This window comes from Sinohyriopsis cumingii, chromosome 4 (assembly GCF_028554795.1).
Source record: "Sinohyriopsis cumingii isolate HCF-2022 chromosome 4, ASM2855479v2, whole genome shotgun sequence".
Classification (NCBI taxonomy): Eukaryota; Metazoa; Mollusca; class Bivalvia; order Unionida; family Unionidae; genus Sinohyriopsis; species Sinohyriopsis cumingii.
The window spans coordinates 97,972,878-97,994,269 of record NC_142964.1 but is presented as its reverse complement, the minus strand read 5'-3'; the positions used below and the strand labels follow the sequence as shown (position 1 = coordinate 97,994,269).

At 33.5% G+C, this 21,392-nt stretch overlaps 1 protein-coding gene across 1 annotated transcript; it reads right to left on the bottom strand.

Moving 5' to 3' along the window:
- Window positions 1-10,587: 10,587 nt before the first annotated feature.
- On the bottom strand, window positions 10,588-20,896 carry LOC149801737 (uncharacterized). The gene is made up of 2 exons (XM_089956048.1): window positions 20,471-20,896; window positions 10,588-17,474 (listed from the first exon to the last, which is right to left on the bottom strand). The coding sequence occupies exons 1-2, from the start codon at window positions 20,693-20,695 to the stop codon at window positions 15,600-15,602; spliced, it is 2,100 nt and encodes a 699-aa protein (XP_089812174.1). The 5' UTR covers window positions 20,696-20,896; the 3' UTR covers window positions 10,588-15,599.
- Between the last annotated feature and the right edge of the window lie 496 nt (window positions 20,897-21,392).

Here is a 21,392-nt window from a genome sequence, read left to right as displayed (position 1 = left end):
CTTTTAGCTAAACGGTGTCATTATTTTTGTATCAAGACCACTCTTTATTTCCAAATGCCCATCTTATCCTACTTTTTGCAACGGTTCATCTGTCTGTTTGCAGTTCATACCGGTTTGCTTAGAGCCCAGACCAAAAAGTCTAAAATCCAGACACAAAATCGGATTCCGACCACTGGCTAATTTTGGGTAGAAAAACAATTGGGTCCAAAAAATGAGTTTTTTTAATAAAAAAAAATCTGTATTTTGTAGTGCAACTAGATATTCCAGATTATTTAGTATCATTGTAGAGCTACATCAGTCTACCTTTCTATAATACCACCCACGTTAGTGTATCATGCATGACCATGACGCTACAGAGCTCGGCAGTAGGCTACTACCTCCTGCCACGTTAACTCGTCGATAGGGGTTAATGTGTTAAGGACACAAAGTACTAATGATATGGAAAAATGGGAACCAGCCCTGAAAAGGTTGAACATAAAATAGAGAATATATGGGTTTGGCTGACCAGCATTGGTTAATAATGTAAGTTATGTTTTAGGAAAAAGATTCTTTTGAGAGCTTATCCTAGTTGTAAGTGAAGAAAAATAGAGACATTGTTTTCTTGATGGAATTTCAGTCCTTTAACAGTCCTGAGTTTGGAACACTCATTACTATAATTAGCACCTGACTCTTTGTTGCGGAATTGAAAGCACGTTTCAAGCACATGCAGGTCCAGAAAATGCCGCGGCTCATATCCTTTTCACTACACAGAATCTGACATCCAGGTTTCATCTATACTGATAAATATAGGTTTGATCATGATCACTCAAAACTTTTAAGTGATTGAATTTGTAATATGGTATTTGCATAGGTTTACTATGGGAACTGAATTAGTACCGTGAGTCCTTTAAGGACACACAGTACTAATTATACGGAAGAACTGTGAACCAGTCTAGAAATAGTATATTCGGGTTTGGTGGTCCATAATTGGTTAATAATGAAAATTAAAATTTTAGTAAAAATATTTTTTGAGAGCTTATCCTATCTGTAATTTTTAAAAAAATACAGACAAAATTCTATTGATGCAATTTTGGTATTTCTACAGGCTTGACTTAGGAGTACTTAATAATGAAAGTAGCACCTGATTCATCTGGTGCAGAATCAATAACGTGTTTCATGCACATGTAGATTAAAAAAATGCCGCGGGTCATATTGTGTTCTCCACACAGAAGCTTGCACCAAGGATAGTTGTGCATGGAGAAATATAAGTCGATCCTCAGCATCCAGACATTTTAAGTTATTGAATTTTGAATATGATGGTGTTTCCATATGTTTACCATGGGAGTTGAATTAGTACCGTGACTTTTTAAAGCCGAAGCCGATGCTGGATTCGGTAGTATTAAAAGATAACGCAAACTCTACTCCGTGAGGGGTTAAGCTTTGCCGAATTTTGCATACGTAATAAATGGATGGCCCCTTAATGCAGGGTAGAGTCTGGTGAAATCAATGTCCATCCACAATATCTACGAAAAATACATGAATGCCACCTTGTTTATATAGTTCATTCATAAAACTCATCATTAAGTGTTATGAATGAAATAATTTCAAATGTGTTTTAAGACATATTTGTATATTTGGAGTATGCAAAACTGTTCCTGTAATTTTATTTACATATCATTACTTACAATTAATTATAATTTTTAAATGGTGTGTGATACACAGTTTCAAATTATCAACTGTGTGGCTAAGTGTGTGGCCAGGATCTACCCATGATTCAAGTATTCAGAGATAGTGTTCAGTGTTATAGTTTTGAATATGGTAAGATTGGTAAAGTTTTTAAATATCAGATTAATAAAACATATATAGATTGTTAAACTACTAAATATTTAATGATAAAAAATGTATATATTATATAAGTTTCAACCTGAGTAAGAAAATACAGAATTCATGTATAAACATAGAAGAATCGTAACTTTGTTAGCAAACAGAAACAGGTGATAAAATATATTTATCTGCATATTTATAGGAATCCAGGGATAGTACTTTCCGTTCTGTCTGGTGTATATTTATAATTCACCTAAGTGGTTAGACTGTCCGCCTTGGATACAGGAGATCGCGGGTTCGAACCACAGCCGAGTCACACCAAAGATTTATATAAACAAATGGTACTAGCAACTGCCTCACTTGGCGCTCAGCATTAAGAGGTTAGAGTTAGGACTGGTCGGCCTGGTGCTAGGAGAATGTGACTGGGTGGGGACATAATGCCACATGAATGCAGCATGATGCCTCAGTGCTAAACATCACCATAGTCTGCCACACTACATACATCGCAGCGATATGACTTAAAATTTGGAAAGCTACATTAAAAGTCTGAATCTCTCTCTCTCTCTCTCTCTCTCTCAGACACACACACACACACACTTAAACAGATAAGACTACTTTGGGCGATAGTTTTGTTCCTATTTAGAAGTACGTATGTAAAAGGTATGACATTATCAGTTATTTTTGGTATTGTAATATATACTGTAAAGTGCATACTTCATCAATTATCAAGTTTATTATAATTTTCTCTGATTTGTATTGGTAACTGTAGCAGCTGGGTCTGTCACCTTCCCATAGACTATTCCGTTTCTGATATATTAGATGCACAAGGTGGTAATTTCTACTGATCCATAGTCTTTAGTTTGATACAACTTAATTTTTTTCTTTCACTTTCAAACAATTATAAGTTATATTCCAGAATTAAAATTTCTTTTGTAAAATTAACCCATGTGACAATTAAAACATTGATATAAAAGGAATTCTATTTTTCTTCACTATTTCCCATCATCAACTCCTTCTGTAGTTACATTAATATTTTGTATATATATAATTTCTATTTAGATTCTTTTGTGTATTTTCAATATTGTGGAAGATTTATTTATAATCAAATATATTTTGTCATGTCTATATTGGCCATAATATGGCATCACAATAGTTTGTGTTTGAATTGATATATCCATTTCCTCAAGTAGAATTCCATTTGGAATGTATAATTATCAGCACCACATGATATAATACTAATTTCAACTCACAACATGAACGATACTCTGTGGCTTTACGTGGATACGTTGATGGCTTTACTCTTTCTTTCATATGATAATTGTGATTGTACATGTGTGAAAGGTATTGGCGTTCATTTATTTCCAATATTTATTTGAACTGCTACATAAGACAACTTTCATCAAACTCAAAACTGGATATATTTAGGAATTTAATATACTTCTAAATACAAATAAATACAGGATTCTAGTGTTGTTATTTTTTTTTTACATGTTGATGCTCTTTGTGCCAAACAAAGCAGTTCTTGTTTTTGAGCAATTAAATCATGCACTACTACTACTATTTTGTCTCTGTTATTTCACCTAGGTGACCTTGGTTTATCTAGCTTTATCACTTGCTCAATTTCAAACTACTTTGATTAAATTATGTATTCAATCTTAAGAATCATCTTTGTATCATCGTTTATATTTTCTCATAATGGCACACTGTTAGGAAACTGTAAACTCATTATAGAACAGATTACATATTCATACTATTGTGACTCTATGGTCTTAAAATAAGTAACAGAAAAGAGCGAAAACCAACAAGTTTTTTTAAAAGTATAACAAATAATTAATTTACCTAAAATACAAAGTGATACTGTAAAAGTAACGTACGGTATTGTGAATTCAATCCCAAACTAATCCTAGAATTTCTAACACAAGTCCAAATGATTAAAGTTCTGAATAAACTTTAGCGGAATTCCAAGAAATAACCCAACTCTGGAAATGTTGATGTGCCTGTGTTGGCCTTTGTCATGACGATGTACCAACATTCTTTTATTCGATCACAATCATATATCCAAAAATATATCCTTATCTGAAGATCCAAGGTTCTATGTCGAAGAATTTTATTTCTGAGCTCTTTGTATTTCCTGATAAGAATAACTTGAATTAAAGCATTGGAATAAATAAATTCCAGCCTCAATGAAATATTGGACACAACAAGAATACAACTGATTCTGCTCAGATCTTTCAGCACGTTCTAGATAAACAAGATTATATTGTCCTCTGCATGACATCAGCATTTTCTAAATAAAACATTTACCTAATGGAAAATTTCATTTAGGAACATTCCAAATGTTAAAAAAGACAAAATCTAAGTTAGAATTAGAAGGTATGTTGCTAAAATTATAATATAAAATGTGGTAAACAACAGGTAGACGCAGCATTTCATAGGAAATTTCCAGAGCTTTGGACTCGGATTGAGATAAACATGTTTAAACAACTAAAATCAAACATACAGGTCAGGTACAAAATAAAATTGATTTTGAGCATCATGTCCAAAATACAAATATCCATATAGCATATTATTATTTAAAAATAATTAACAAATAATGCAAACTAAACATAGATAACAATATATTTATTTATATACATGCACATTCAAGGAATGAAAATCTTTCTTGTTCACATAATCCTTTTCATTTGCTGTGGGTACAGTGATTTTGATGAAAATTCTGTCAGTACATCCTGTGATAGTAGGAAGTCCTTCTCAATTAAAGAAATTAAATAAGGCTAAATAATCATATGTAATTGTCCTCACAATGCCATATAACTGATGCTATATGAAAGATAAACAAGTGATACATGTGAGTTGTGGTTTAAAACATACATGTTCCACCGTCATGACACTGTTCAGGAAAGCCAAGCAAGAGACCAGTTGAAACAAGTGTTTCTGTTTCATAACACTGTTCAGGGGAGTCATGAAAGAGATGAGTTGAAAACCGAGGTATCTCTGTTTCATAACACTGTTCAGAGGAGTCAAGCAAGAGATCAGTTAAAATCATTAGTGTTCTTTCATAACACTTTCAGGGGAGTCAAGCAGTTTTAAAACTGAGGGAGCCGTATGATGATTAGTTTTCGAACTTAAAAAAGTAGAAATGGTGCATGTCAGATGTGAAATAATGTATGCAATGCTCTTTGATTATATTTTATGTTATTTTAATGAGTTACTGTCAAAACGTACCCAAGTCAAAACGTACCTTGACCGAAACATATCCAAGTCGAAACACACTCATTTAAAAACGTACCTATGCTCGCTGATACGTACTCAAGTCGAAACATATTCACAAGTCAAAAATTTCAAAATACCGAAATTTAACTGATATCTGCGATTTTTTTTTACGAAAATATATTATTTGCATTTCACAAACCGAATTATATTATCACAGGCAAAAAGTAAACCACACTAATTTGGGCTAATTGATAATTTTTACAGACGGGCTACAAGAGGATTGACGCCCGGTTCCGGTAGGTGAAACTTGCCTTACAAGTGTCTAATTTTGCAATCATAACATTTTTCTAAATGAATCTGGGAAAATCTTGTTAATACAATTCAACATTTGATTGGTTTTAAATGTTTAGCTTTAAAACAAAAATAGCAGGCTAGAAGGATTTTCATCTGTATCAAAGACAAAGGTCTAAAAAGATATATATATATATATATATATATATATATATATATATATATATATATATATATATATATATATATATATATATAAAATGAGTAAATCACCTATTCGAATAAGTCAGATAGTGTTGTTTGATTGGTTGAATGTATGTGATGACGTCTGTTTGAAATTATCAATTATGTGTTGACCCGATGCTCTATGCAGCTGATCAGCTTGAATCATCAGTGATCATTTTCTTCTACGTCACCTTTTGTTAAAAAATGCTAGTGATCTAAGGAGTAATACAAATTTATTTAGCTGCATTAAAATTCACTTTTTCCTACAAAATTACATTTTTACATTAATCATATCAGTGCATAACAACAAAATGAACTGGTAAATATGATTACACACCTAATTCAAATAAACTTTGGCAATTTTTTTTTTTTTTATCATGAGCAGCGATTACATGATGTCAGTATCATAACAGTTTGAGGGAATGCTAATTATCATTTGAACAGGTCACTGACCGACAATTATTTTGCAATAGGTGATCTTGCAGATGTATGAACGACAAGCAAATTGTTATATGAATCTGCTCTGGCGCAATAGTGCCTACCGACTAGTGGACTGGACCTATATGTTGATACACATGTAAAATCCCACCCAAATCATATTTAATTTGTGGTGCTTTCTCTGTTCTTAGCCTTTTCAACAATTTTTGATCATGATCAGTTAATTGTCACGTTAACGAGCCGCGTATACATGATGTCAGTATCATACCTTCTACAAGTGCACTGCTTTGCGAGAAAAGTAATTATCATTACAAAGCGCGCATGCAAATTTCGATGTTAGCCGAGAAAAATAGATCTCCAAGCATAGCATGCCTGTTATGTACAAATATGTACTTTCTTTACTGGTATACTCCCCTAGAATTCGACTAAGTTCAATTCATCATACAGAGCAGGGATCGTGTCATATGCGCAACATACTAAATCTAGGAGTATTTTTGGAAATTCTGTGTTTTGTGTTTGTTTTTCTGGGGTTTTAAATTTTTTTTAAAACGCAGCTTTGACAATTCTGAGTCATATCACTACGATGTCTGCAGCATGGCAGTTTATAGTATTATCTAGCACTGGGGCATCGTACGACAGACATGTGACATCATGTCCCACCCAGTCATATTATCCTGACACTAGTCGAACAACACTAACCTCTTAATGCTTGTACCATTCTTTAAAAAGTCTTTAGTACGACTCGGCCGGGGTTCGAACCACGACTTCCCGCATCCGCTCTAACCACTTATGCCTGTATTTGTTTAGTACATCAAAAGAAATATAAATTAAAATTTTGTTGCGTTGTCATGTCACTATTCACATCCAGAAATGTATATTTGATATGCATTGTTTATCTGTTGTATTAAGATATTCATTGCACAATACTTGTATATGAATTTATTTTGATTTTAATGATTTTAAAATATTCCACTAAATATTATTCACTGCAAAGTGAAGTGTCCACAAATGTTGTTTATTCTTCAGTGTTTGCTAGCAACTAAAATTCTTCCTTTTTCCTTCAAATCAGAATAGCCTGTGTTTCTTATATTTTCTGTTCTACTGTATAAACACTTTTTGTTTGATGCAATACAGGTTTTGATTTGAATTAGCCTTTTTATATGCGAAACAATTTAAAAGTACTCAAAGTTATCTGTCTATCTATCCATTTGTCTGCTTCTCTCTCTCTCTCTCTCTCTCTCTCTCTCTCTCTCTCTCTATATATATATATATATATATATATATATATATATATATATATATATATATATATATATATATATATATATATATATATATCCAATTTCGCTTTTTTATTTTCTCCGTATCTAACTATCTACCTACCTATCCATCCATCCATCCAATCTGGCTTTTGTTTTCCTTACAGGTGGATTTGATTTGCAAATTACAACTTTAAGAGTATAGTGTTGAGTTATTCAAAATTTTAAAGGCCAAGGTATTGTCACTATAGGTCTCTAACTTAGAATGATTGGAAATCCAAATTATTGCATGCTTTCTTGAGAAATTGCATGGGCGCTTGTTCCAATTTGGAATAGCTGTTATTGTGCAACAACTTGGAATTTCAAATTAATTGGTGTGTGTGTGTGTGTGTGTGTGTTCTGTACTTTGAAATTACATTAAGTATAAGAATAAAGACTTTTTACTTTTGTAAATTCTAAGTTCTACTCTGCTATCTAATTATTTCATAATAGTTTTCAAAATTTTATATCTTTACTTAAAATCTTAATATTTATTTAATCTGATAGTTTTCTTTTCATGGCATTTTTTAAATAATTGTATTTGAAATATGTTTGAAAAAATATTTGTTTTGAAATATATGTTTGAAAAAATATTTGTACTTGAAAATATATGTTTGAGAAATATGTCATAAAATAATATAGTCAAATTTTGATTTATTTCGTATATTTATTTATTTGTTCATTTAACCATTAATATATTTCTTTGTATAATATTTGTAATTAGTTTGATTTTGTGTTGCTGGATAAGACTGAATCAAAACATTTTGTTTAAGAATGTTGCACAGAACTATTTGCAAAATAGCCAGTCGATGAGGAAACTTTTTATCTGATGGTAGGGAAACATTTCACAGTAATGAAGCTTACACGTAGCTGTTCAATGATGTCTTAAGAAAATTTTCTGACTTTAGTCCTAAAAGAATAGCTTGAATGTAGAAAAATCTAATTGGACCATTGCAAAGTTTCACCAATTTGAAACCTACTAAAAACTTTTGCCTGATGTCTTAAAGAGAGTCGTTTCATGAAAAGTATATCTGGAATGTATTAAACATCTAAAAGCAGGGGTCTCAAAGTCAAACCACACTGAGGGCGCATGAGATATTTTCAGTGGCACAAGGGCAGCACCGCCTTTGTTATTTCTCATGATACCTTGTGAAACCAATCATTCTGCATGCCGTATACAGCTTGGTGGGCCATGTGTTTGAGAGCCCTCATCTAAAGGGATTGTTACTATCCCCCGAAGATTTATATTTCACAATCATGAATTTGTTTTCCAAATTGTTGCATGATGCCTACATGTCATTTTTTGAAATTTAATAATTTAAAGACCATTGTAAAGGTATGAAAGGCATTCAAGAGATTTGATGCAGATAAATAATATATGGAAGATATAAAAGGTCTAAAGGAATTTTTAAAATTGCCCTTTAGAGTTCTATTTCACTGTTATGGAGGTTATTCCAACTTGCTGCATTATGCTTTCATACCATATGGGAATCTAGTCCTAAAAAAGACTACTTATTTTAAAGGTAAGTGAGGTACTCCTAAGGTACTTGTACTATTGCCCCAACAGACTTATATTTCACAGTTATGAGGGTTAATCAAATTTGTTGCACACCATGTTTGGAAATTTAATAATGTTAAAACCATTATAAAGGTATGAAAGGTCTTCAAGGGAGTTGTTGCAACAAAAAAAGAATATTTTGAAGATATTAAAATTCTAAGGATCTTGTTACTTTTGTCCCACAGAACTTGTTGGGGTTATTCCAAGTTGTTGCATGATGCTTGCATGCAACATTTTGGAATTTAGTCCTGGAAAGATTGATTTAAAGGTAGAAAAGGTCTTGAGGGGAGATGAAGCACAAATGGAATATTTGGAACATAGTAAAAATCTAAAAGGACTGTTACTGTTGCCCCCTAGAGTTATATGTCACAGACTAGATTTTTATTCCAAGTTGTTGCATTATGTTGGCATACCTTTTCTTAAATTTAGTTCTAAAAAGATTATTTTCAAGGTAGGAGAGACCTAGAGGGGAGATGTTGCATAACATGAATAGTAGGAAGATGTTAAATCTCTAAAGTGAATTTTACTGTTGCCCTGGAGACTTGTATTTAACACTTATGGGGTTATTCCAATTGATGTTGAATGATGAATACAAGCCATTTGTTAAAAAATTAATAATTTAAAATACTATTGTAAAACTAGGAAAAGTCTTCAAGGTAGTTGTTGCAGAAAAAAAATATCTTTAAGGTATTAAAGGTCTGCATGTCTTCTTGTTATTAGCTAATGAGTTATATTTCTCTATGGAGATTATTCCAAGTTGCTGCATGCCATATTTTGGAATTTAGTCCTAGGAAGATGGACTCAGAGGTAGGAAACACAGGCACTTGATTCTGGGGAAACTAATGTGTACACTCACCATATAACACATGGTTATATGGTGAGTGTACACATTAGTTTCCCCAGAATCAAGTGCCTGTGGTAGGAAAGGTCCAGAAGGGAATTGTTGCATAAAATGGATATTGGAAGATATTAAACATCTCTGGGGACTAGTAGGGTTATATTTCACTGCTATGAGGATTATTCCAAGTTGTTGCATGATGTTTGCATGCCATTTTGGGAACTTTAGTCTTAGAAAGGCATTTAAATGTTGGAAAGGTCTTGAAGATAGTCTAGTATCAGCATAGATAATAAATTATGCATGCAGACATAAAAAGAGACTGAAAAAGAAATTCGTGTTGTTGTAGATATCTTCCTTACATGATTTTACAACAAATGATTATAGCATCTTCATGGTAGTACAGTACCTATTATTACAAAGGTTTATTCATGGTAGTACAGTACTTATTATTACAATGGTTTATTCATAGTAGTACAGTACCTATAATTACAAAGGTTTGTTCATGGTAGTAAAGTACCTATTATTACAAAGGTTTATTCATAACAGTACAGTACCTATTATTACAAAGGTTTATTCATGGTAGTACAGTACCTATAATTACACAGATTTATTCATGGTAGTACAGTACCTATAATTACAAAGTTTTATTCATGGTAGTACACTACCTATTATTACAAAGGTTTATTCATGGTAGTACAGTACCTATTATTACAAAGGTTTATTCATGGCAGTACAGTACCTATTATTACAAAAGTTTATTCATGGTAGTACAGTACCTATAATTACAAAGGTTTATTCATGGCAGTACAGTACCTATTATTACAAAGGTTTACAGCTGAGAAATATCTAAAAGAAATCTTATGCTGGATTAAAAGTATTGTCATTTAATATGTGGTACAAATGATAAAATAACAATTATGTCATGATTTTAAGAATTTTATTTGTATATTACAAATACACATTAATTCTGGATGATGACCTCATCCTCAGGATGGGAGATGCCTTCAACATCTGCTATCATGCTTATCAGTACCTTGAAGCTGATGAAGAAATAAAAGCTGCTTTAAAATATTTTATCAGACTTGATAATGGCATCTAAGGTGTTCAAGTACTTCATTCAATATATATCCATATACATGCCAAGATGTACTGTTCGGACTCTATGGACTTGAAGTCAGTAACAGAAAAAGTGGAAAACCAATGGTTTCATAAAATTAAAAAAAGTAATTTATTTCCCTATAATACAAAGTGAAAGTTTAAAAAGAACCTACAGTATTGTGAATCAAAGTCCAAATGGTCCAAAACATTATATCACAAGTCCAAAAATATAGAGCATTCCAAACTAATTCTGTGTGTTCTGAATGAATTCCAATCTTGAAAGTTCTGATGTATCAACAACCTAGAATACTGTTGATGTGCTAACAGTCTTGACGTATCACAATGATTTAACCCAAAATGTCTCTACATGTATTCACAATAATTCCAAAATAGTGATTTAGTTTGAAAGTATTACTGAGCACTTTGTAATACCAGTGACTTTTTAAAAAAATCCTCTCAAATTAAAACTGAACACAACTGAAGTTAAAGATAGGAATTATGAATTTTTCTTTACTTCTCCCTATACAAAAACTGTAAACATAATTGTTACGTGTTTAGGCTCTTACAAAAGTAACAAGAAAAGAGGAAGACAACAAGCTTTGTAAAATTTAACAAATAATTTATTTCCCTAGAAAAACAAAATAAAAATGAGAAAAAGAACTAAGGTTTTACAAATCAAATCCAAAAATAATCCAAGAATTAAAAAACAGAAGTCCTGGTAATAAATAGTCCTAATAAAACTAATGTCTTGATGAAATCCAAAATGGAAGGTGATTATGTATGCTGTGGTCAGTGTCATACTGATGTGTCAACAGTTCTTTGTTGAATCACAGAAAATAATATTCCAGTTTTTGAATTCTGTGTAAATTTCAATACATGTCTTTGTCCAAGAATTAATTTAGAGCACTAGTATTTCCAGGGAAAACAAATTTGAAACCAAATAAATTGAAGAAAACAAAATAATTAGTCCAAAACTGGTCACAACATAAAACAACTTGACTTCTCAATTGTTAAGGCACTACTGACAATTCTTTTTCAAAATTTTAGTAATAAATCTAACTATAACACAAAATAGATTACTGAATGTAGGTCAAGAGTTCATCCTTCTGGCAAAACCAAACGTTTGTAACAATAAACATGTTATTTTCACATACTCCAGATATGGCCTTGATTCAAATTTACGAATCTTACTCTGAGAAAGAATGCAATTTTAAAAAAAAGTTGTTTTACTAAAACCCTTACTGGTTCTGAATCAAGGTCAGGAACTAGGTCAGCATTAGATACAAAGTTTCTATTCTTAGTTGTTTACTTTGAAAAATAAAAATATCAGTCAGAACTGAACTCTATTCCAGTAAACAAAGTAACATAACAATAGCATGTAATGGAATTACTCCAGGGTTTGTTATAATGAATGAAAATTTTAATTTATTCTTGTTAACTTAAGTCGCTACTGGGATTTTCTGCCTTTAATATCCTCTTTGACATAGTCAAGAAATGGGTATAGACTCTACCTTCATCAATTCATACCCTTTCTGCTGAGCCTGTTAGTACAAACAAATACAAGCAATGATTGCCAAGTGTTGTTATTAAGTTAGTTTATTGTCTGCATCCTTATTTATCTTTTTTTATCTAATAAATCTTACTTTACTTAAACAGATAAACCACTTTGGTGGTCTAAGTGGATAGAGCTTCTGCCTGAGATGTTGGAGGTTGTGGGTTTGAACCCTGTCTGTGTCATATCAAAGACTTATAAAAACTAGCAGCTGCCTCACTTGACACTAAGCATTAAGGGGTTAGTGTTAGGACTGGTCAACCTGGATAATGTGACAGGGTGGGACATTATGCTACATGCCCGCACCTTGATGCCACAATACTAGACATCACTATAAACTGCCACACTGCAGACATCATAGCTATATGACTGAAAAATTGTTCAAGCTACATTAAAAATCCAAATCACACACATACACACACACACACACACTATTTTTTAAACCAGTGCAATAGGAAACACATGTATTTTTCTTTTGCCTAATGTACAGGGTAAAAAGTTTTACAGTGTTAATTGCTATGTTGTTGTTGTTGTTGTAGGGTTTAACGCCATTTTTCAGCACGCGATAGGCTATACGTGGCGGCCAGTATTAATGGTGGAGGAAGAACCCAGGAAAACCCCGGAAAGAACCACCGACCCACGAGAAGCTACTGGCAAGCTTTCTCACATATCCACATTAGCTGAATCCGACACTCGAACCCACGCAGACAGAGGTGAGATGGCAGTGATCCGTAATGAAGAGCGCTTTAGACCACTCAGCCACTCGGGGCCCCTGTTAATTGCTATGACTATTTATTATAAATTATTATCTTAAATAACAACATAACAACTTGACCTTCAAACCCAATTGCATATGCACAAAGATTCAACAATGCCTTTACAGAACAAGAGTAAATAAAGCACTGCCAGACATTTGGAATAATGGAAGTGAAAATTCAACAGATAACAAATTGGTTTAAGTCTTGAGCCTAATAATGTTGCAATCATAACTATATTGGTATTGAAAGGGAGGACACATATATTAGTAATAATGTTGCAATAATAACTATATTGGCATTGAAAGAAAGGTCACATATATTATTAATAATGTTGCAATAATAACTATATTGGCATTGAAAGAAAGGACACATATATTATTAATAATGTTGCAATCATAACTATATTGGTATTGAAAGGGAGGACACATATATTAGTAATAATGTTGCAATCATAACTATATTGGCATTGAAAGAAAGGACACATATATTATTAATAATGTTGCAATAATAACTATATTGGCATTGAAAGAAAGGACACATATATTATTAATAATGTTGCAATCATAACTATATTGGTATTGAAAGGGAGGACACATATATTAGTAATAATGTTGCAATCATAACTATATTGGTATTGAAAGAAAGGACACATATATTATTAATAATGTTGCAATCATAACTATATTGGTATTGAAAGGGAGGACACATATATTAGTAATAATGTTGCAATCATAACTATATTGGTATTGAAAGAAAGGACACATATATTATTAATAATGTTGCAATAATAACTATATTGGCATTGAAAGAAAGGACACATATATTATTAATAATGTTGCAATCATAACTATATTGGCATTGAAAGAAAGGACACATATATTATTAATAATGTTGCAATAATAACTATATTGCTATTGATTTTTGTTGTTGTTGTTGTTATGGGGTTTAACGCCATTTTTCAGCACAAGATAGGCTATACATGGTGGCTGGTATTAATGGTGGAGGAAGAGCCAGGGAAAACCCCGGAAAGAACCACTGACCTACGAGAAGCCACCGGCAAGCTTTCTCACATATCCACATTGGCCGAGCCCAAGACTTGAACCCACACAGATAGAGGTGAGATGGCAGTGATCCATGACGGAGAACGCTTTAGACCACTTGGCCACTCGGGGCCCCCTATATTGGTAATGAAAGGGAGGACACGTATATTATTTCTGCTGAATCAGGCTAATTACTTGGATGAAACTTTTAGAATCATTTGTAGGGAATGGTGATGGTGATGCAGTGAGATCTGCAGCATTCACTTTTATTAATTCCCCCTATATGCCAGAGTCAACGATTTTGTACGTCAGTTCTCTTCCTCAATATTATGATGCAAGGATCAATTTTGAAAACCAAAATGGCTGAACTTACTGCTCAGAAAGGACAATATGAGCTTTGATTGAATCTGCTATATGAGCAGTCATCTTGAGGTATGTTGATTTCCAAACACAGTTTCTGTTTCTTTATTAATTTTGAACATTTCCTTCTTAAATGCTGAAATTTATTTTTAGTTTCTTTCTTTTGCCAACTGCAAGTTTCCCATTTCTGATTTGTAGCAGGATATGTTTTTTATTTTTATTTTGCCTGAAATAGTCGAAATCATGGAGAAAATAAGTTAAATTGAAATAATTATGGACTGTAATCAGTGACTAAATGTACTTGTTATAGTGTATATCAATGAAGTCATGTAGCCCATTTATTCATATTAAATAAAATATTAATTATTATTTTAAAATTTAATACTAAAAAAGTCTGTTCAATCCTAATTGTTGAATGACCTGCACCTTAAATGTCATAAAAAACTTGAATACAAAGTTACTGATCGCTATCGACTTTTACAATGGTAGCCAGGACTACCAAATTGGGTCAAGAAATGAGGATGTTGGGTCTATCAAAACAAATGACAGGATAGAATGAATGTGCTTCCATCACATGCTTCTTTTGCTGTGATATAGCATGCAACATTCAGTCTGTTTTGTACTGAATCACACCTTTAGGTTAACCCCATCCAAACATGTCCACATAATGTAACACTGATTTTGTCTAATGTACTTCATGGGGTGTGTAAATAATGACCTTCCAATGGAATATGCCATAGGTCCTAATCTGCCTGCAATGGATGCATGGTCAGATTTGAGTCTGTGATGTTTAAAGTTACGTGTGTGTTACATGCAAGCAAATATGAAAGATGAATATCAGTAGTGATTGAACACTAAAAATTAGGGCCACTTGTCTTTTAATGGTTTTATTCTGTACAAAGACTCGCAGAAAAGATTTCAACTTTCCTGAGTCCTATGTTTTTACAAACTTGTCCTCAAAATTGTGGCAGGCAATTGGTTTAGAAGCTGTCAATGTGCTTTCATCATTTATCTTCTTACTCATCCAAAACTCATTCAGTGACAGATTACAGCATGTTGTAATATTTTCAGTGTGATCTAACTCGATACATCTTCATGCATTGAACTTACTGTGAATGAATCATTCTTCAGGTTTCCTTCAGTATGAATAACTGTAGAAAAGATTTCAACTTGCCTGAGTCCTGCGTTATTACAAACTTGTTCTCAACAGGATGGAATGCAGTTGCTCTTGGAAGATGCAAATTGGTTAGAATCTGATTACTTTCACCATTTATTTTCTTATTTATCCAAAACATGTTTAGTGACCCATTACCACATGCTATAATATTTTCATTGTGATCTAAGGCAATACCAGCTGGGGCAATGAACTTGCTGTCAGTGAACTTTGATTCTTGTTTGCCTTCCAAGTTGGCATGATTGATCTGATACCGCCTACCATCTGAAATATAAATGGTGTTGTGTTTGGTCACAGAAAGATACCTTGGTTTAGAGAATAATAATCCAGACAAAAGTTCATCTTTCTCTATCAGTCCAATTTCATCTCCATTAGAAGACAAGATATGTAAGGCTGCCTTGTTATTGTTCTCACATGACACAACAAGCCTCTCATCTGAAAGGAAGCCTACTCCATAACAAGCTCCTGGGGTATGAAATTCAGACCTTAGTTTCAAATTTGGAACCGTTACAAGAATACAGATAGTGCATGCTTCTGGAAGTGTTACTGCTCCTAGTTGGTCTGTGTCATTTGAGCTGACAGCTATTCCCCATGGCTTGGCTGACATAGCCAAGTCTCCCATATAGTGGCAATCTGCAGAGAAATGTTTAACTCTCATATTTTCATTATCTACCACCAGTAGCTCTCCGTTGTGGAGAAAGACACAATCAGTCAGCCAACATGGCCTTGTGTCTGATGGAATTTGAGCATCCACTTCAAGTACCTTTTCAACATACTGGTGTGACTGTTGGAGTTTTTCTGTCTTTTTGTCTTCACCATTTGTGGTGAAATTTCTTCCAGGGTCAAGATGAAATGAGATTTTCAGTACATCACCTTTTTCCTCCAACTGTCTTGCTTTCTTTATCATATTTTCTACTTGGTCTTCTACTGTACACTTTATGTACTCATTTTTCTTCTTAGTTGTATGCTCAATTTCTTTCTCAATTTTTCTACATTCTTTTTGAATCTCCTGAAACATAAGAACAGATTTTGTCTGATGCTGACCATGAACTTCTGCTTGTAATCTTGCATTTGTTCCAGCTAATGCTTCTTTCAGGAATTCAAATCTGTTCACGTCTATTTCCACTTCATGTTTTATGTCAGCATGTATCTCCTCCAATTTTTTCTTGACCTTGCATTCCAGCTTATCCATCAATTCCTGTAGAATGCTCTTCATGGACAGCACCTGCGTCAAAACTGTATCTTTTCGATCATCAATACTTTTGAGAGTGTTCAGCCTGTCCTGGACCAGCTCCATTATCCTTTCACTGCATGCTCCAAGTTTGCTTCTAAGACCTCCTGAGCAAAAGCTATCATTGCCTTCAGAAAAGAGGGCATCAACTGGAATCAGACTGCAAGACTTGTGGTCTGTACATGAACAAATTATACAACACACAGCTTTGTGATCTTTACAGAAGATGTTCGCTGGCTCCATGGAATGAAATGGACAGTTATCTCCCTGCAACCAATCGCTGTTTCTTTTATTAGCATTATTTTTTGATATCTCCTCGGATGCATCTCTGCTTAGTCTACAATGACTCCAAGTCTCCAAATTATGACCTTTTCGTACCAAGCGATGGATATATATACATTTACTACAAAAGGCCTGAATACAATCCTCACAAAATCCACTTGCAACTACTTGCTTGCCTACTTCCAAGCAAAAGTCACAGTTCTTAGGGCCAGTATCATTTCTCTCTGATTTGTCGATGAGGGATGCAATCGTGAGGTTATTTGAAAACTGATTTGCCCAAGTCCATGTTGGTCTTTGCGGATCAGGCGGTAATATCTGGAAAAAGATTTGAAGGGTGATCCTTTGCATCATGCTATTATACATTCTGAAAAATATGGTCAAGTACTGTTAAGCAGTCATGCAGAAGAAATGATTGAAAGGTTTTATATTTTTAGGAATGGCTGACATGTTTCTGGTTTATAAGAATAATTTGTACAAAGTTGAAAAGCCTTTTTGCCAGAATGATAAGTGCCAAGCTTTTTGAAAATGATCTGGTGGGCTTTAAGAAGTAGTTCAAGAAATGTTCTTTTTTCTTCTATTTTAGCAATCGTGACCACAACTGAAGGGGAACTGGCATCTTTTATACAATCTTAATAGGTCTTCCTGCCTTGAGTCTGTGTGTTAAATTTGATCAAATTCTGTTCAGTAGTTTTTGAGATGAAATCACAGGACGTTTTCCTGCAATTTCAAGTAATGTTGGCCGTATTTGACAGTGGAGCTTTTCATATAGGGATGTTCACTGCCAAATTATTAAAAGTTAATTACTTACCGGTATTCAAGATTGCTATAAAAAGCTATGAGAACTTTACAGTAACAATTGTTGATGGATGATGGGCTAGGGCATACAACATTTACTTTGCATTATGGCCAGGTGAGCAAAGAAAATACTTGAGAAGAGTTAGCTAGCTTTGACTGAATGAATCCTGGACTAAAGATATTTCAATACTGGAGAAAGACATTTCAGTATTGGAGAAATGATGCTGATATACCATAGGTGATGATAAGAAGAGACAGACAAGCCTTGAAACAAATGTATTCATATGTGATCAATATTGCTGGAAGAAATTTGCGCAGAAAACATCCTACCTGCTCACCTGTCTTAGTCAAAACTGCTCATATATTTGGCTTTTAGGCAGATGTCAGTCAGGCTACTAGGGTAGATAATGAAAACAGTTTTTAGGTATGGTTGTTTTCTTCATCTGATTCACAGAAAAACATAAAAATTAGATGTTTTGAAGTTTATATAATTTACTCTCTTGTTTCTCATTCTACTACTGGATGGCATAGATATAGCATCAGTAAGTATTGTGATACATGAACACCAAATAAAATATTATGATTTATCGATGTATAGATGATAATGAATCACACCCTACTCTGAGACACTCCAAGCTACACTCACTGTCAATATATCATTCAAATGTGTAAATGATCTTAATGGACCCAATATCATAAATAAACAAATTATCAAATAAATTGCTATGTCATGTTTTCTCTTTGGAATCTACAAAATTATACATCTATATATGTCCACTTTTCACATGCCTATTATAGGTGGGTCTCTTCAAAGTCAAGAAGTACAGTCTGCTACTTCCCTAATGATGCATGATGGCCTCCTCATTCCATGTGGTGAAAGACTCAGTCATTAGTGATATACCAATTTCAACACAACAATCAAGTCTCTATACATGTACATGTACCTAATTACCATGAATATGTTGACATATTTTAGGAGAAGACCTTCAATAACACCTTTCTTATTTAAATTATATATAGTGATGTATTATTAAAATGAACTCTGTGAGTAGGCCTAGCTCTTAAGTCAGGTTAATTGCATAATGCATGTGCCTTTCCTCCATATGACTTGGTAAAACAAGTCATATACATTTTAAAGCACCACCCATTCACATTGTGTCACAACATATCAAGATGCCATCCGCTATATGGATCAACTGACCTCTTGACCCAAAATATGGGCTACCTCTCTCAGTCTGAGTCATGTTATGACCTTTTGACCTCTCTCAGTCTGAGTCATGCTATGACCTTCTGACCTCTCTCATTCTATGTCATGTTATGTTAAAAAAATGTATAAAGTAGGCCTCATAAAATGTTGAAAATTGTCTTGACTGAACAATGAGCCAATAACCTGAATGTAATATGTTGGGATTAAACTGGTCATGTTGGGTGTCAAAAACAGAACAGTGGAGCAGAAGAATGTTGCTATCAGCAAAAGTCAAAGGAATAAGAGACAGAAGGAAGAAATGCATTTGGAAAGGACATATCCACAAAAAAATGAAAGAACTTTTGAAACATATAGATGTACTCTAAACAGGAATAAGAGGATAGCAGCTGCTCATGAAACTACTGATTCATCTTTGAATTAATGGTCTCTGACTGAATAATTGTGCTGGTGACAACTGAGAATAATTTTGTAATTTTTTTATTTCCGTGTATATTATCATGACTATTTTATTCTTACTGGTGCATGTATGTACTGAAATTTTATTAGTAATGTAGTTTGTGACTGATAATGTTTTTAAGTTGATGACTGAATATAAAATGGTCTTTTTCTAAGATTATACAGCGATTCAAAATTCTTTTTCTTCAGTCTTCTTGAATTTTCAGATAGTGATTTTCAAGTGGACAATAAGAGTTTGCGAGATAAAATTATATCCAAAGTTACCAAATTCATCATCTTCTTGGACTACTGTATGTACTGCATGTGCTTCTCTCTCTCTGTATGTCTCATCTCTACATCTAAATGTATTTGTTTCTGGCACTTATTACTAGAATGATGTTAGGATTATGGTAGTTGCTGTTCATTACTTAAATGTGTTAATGATATATCTTCGGAGTGAATTACTGCTTTAGTGTTAGATTTTACTCTTTCATCCCACACATCTGTATCTAGTGTCACTGACCCGACCGAAGTAAAAGTACACTTAAACTTAAAGGGCTTGGAGCTTTGTTGCATAATAACTTTCAAAACCTGAAAGTTTCAGTACGGTTTTTAGGCTCTACATCCTAAGTTATCCTAAATTATGCGAATTAAAGCAGTCACGTTATCAAAAGAAAATTCATCACTTAATGATTGCATAAAATAAGGGTAAAGACCATGTTCTGGTCGCAGCCGAATGAGGAATCACATCAAACTTCAAAGTACTCGAATGTATCAAGTTTCCAAGTCGTAATACAGGTCATAAGGAACGATGGCAGGGAACTGCTCCTTCAACTCTACTGTATAATTTATACAGCAATTCTTTAATATTTACCTGCTTATTACACCTTTTAACTGGACACGTGAATTCGGTTTGGGCTGGGACCTGCTTAGGAGGCTCGCTGCTCGAGAGGTATTCGCTTATGTCGTATCCTTGCATTGGGACACATATTGTTATATGACTGTTCAAGCACCGACAACAGACAGTGTGACCACAGGACAACACTTTTGGCCTTTTATATTTCTCTGCACACACTGGACAATTTAGCTTCATTTTCATAAAGAAAGTAAATTTCTTTATCCCAACTTTCTCCTGGGATTAAGAACAAGGTGTTTTTTTCCGAAAGTGAAAGTAGTTTCTATGATCGAAAGGTGACAAGAGCTGCCATTCGGATCCCTTCAGCTATTTACGAAGCAATGACGAAAGGCCAGGGAACCAGACTAGGATTAACCAGGAAGTTACGAATAATATAACTATATTTTTTTTTTTAGACTGATTCGACTTTTATATGCTTCACAATATAATTAGATGTAAGTGTTACCTATATTGGAAACGGGAACCAGGCTAACTATTTAAGTTATTCGGACCCATAACACAATTCAGAGGATGAAATGGCAAGAGAAATTGGAAACAAGTTTGTGCTGCAAGAGATTCTCATTAGACATGCGACAACAGATGGAGATGCACAGGCAGTTGCTTACTTTCAAGATGCTTACAACATTCTATATCCAGTGTGGGAAGTAGAACGACTGTCGGACCCCATTCATTTGCATCGTTTACAGACTACAGTTCAAACGGTGTACTCAGTAATTCTGCAATATTTAGTGTAAACATGTTTCCAGAAATAACAACAAGGAAAAAGGCTCAAACAGAAAATTGTCAGCCAAGATTTTAAAGCACACCGCAGTTTGATCTTCAAGCAACTGATTGAGGTGGTGATGTTACAAAAATTAAATGTCAACTTCCTAAGCACTAT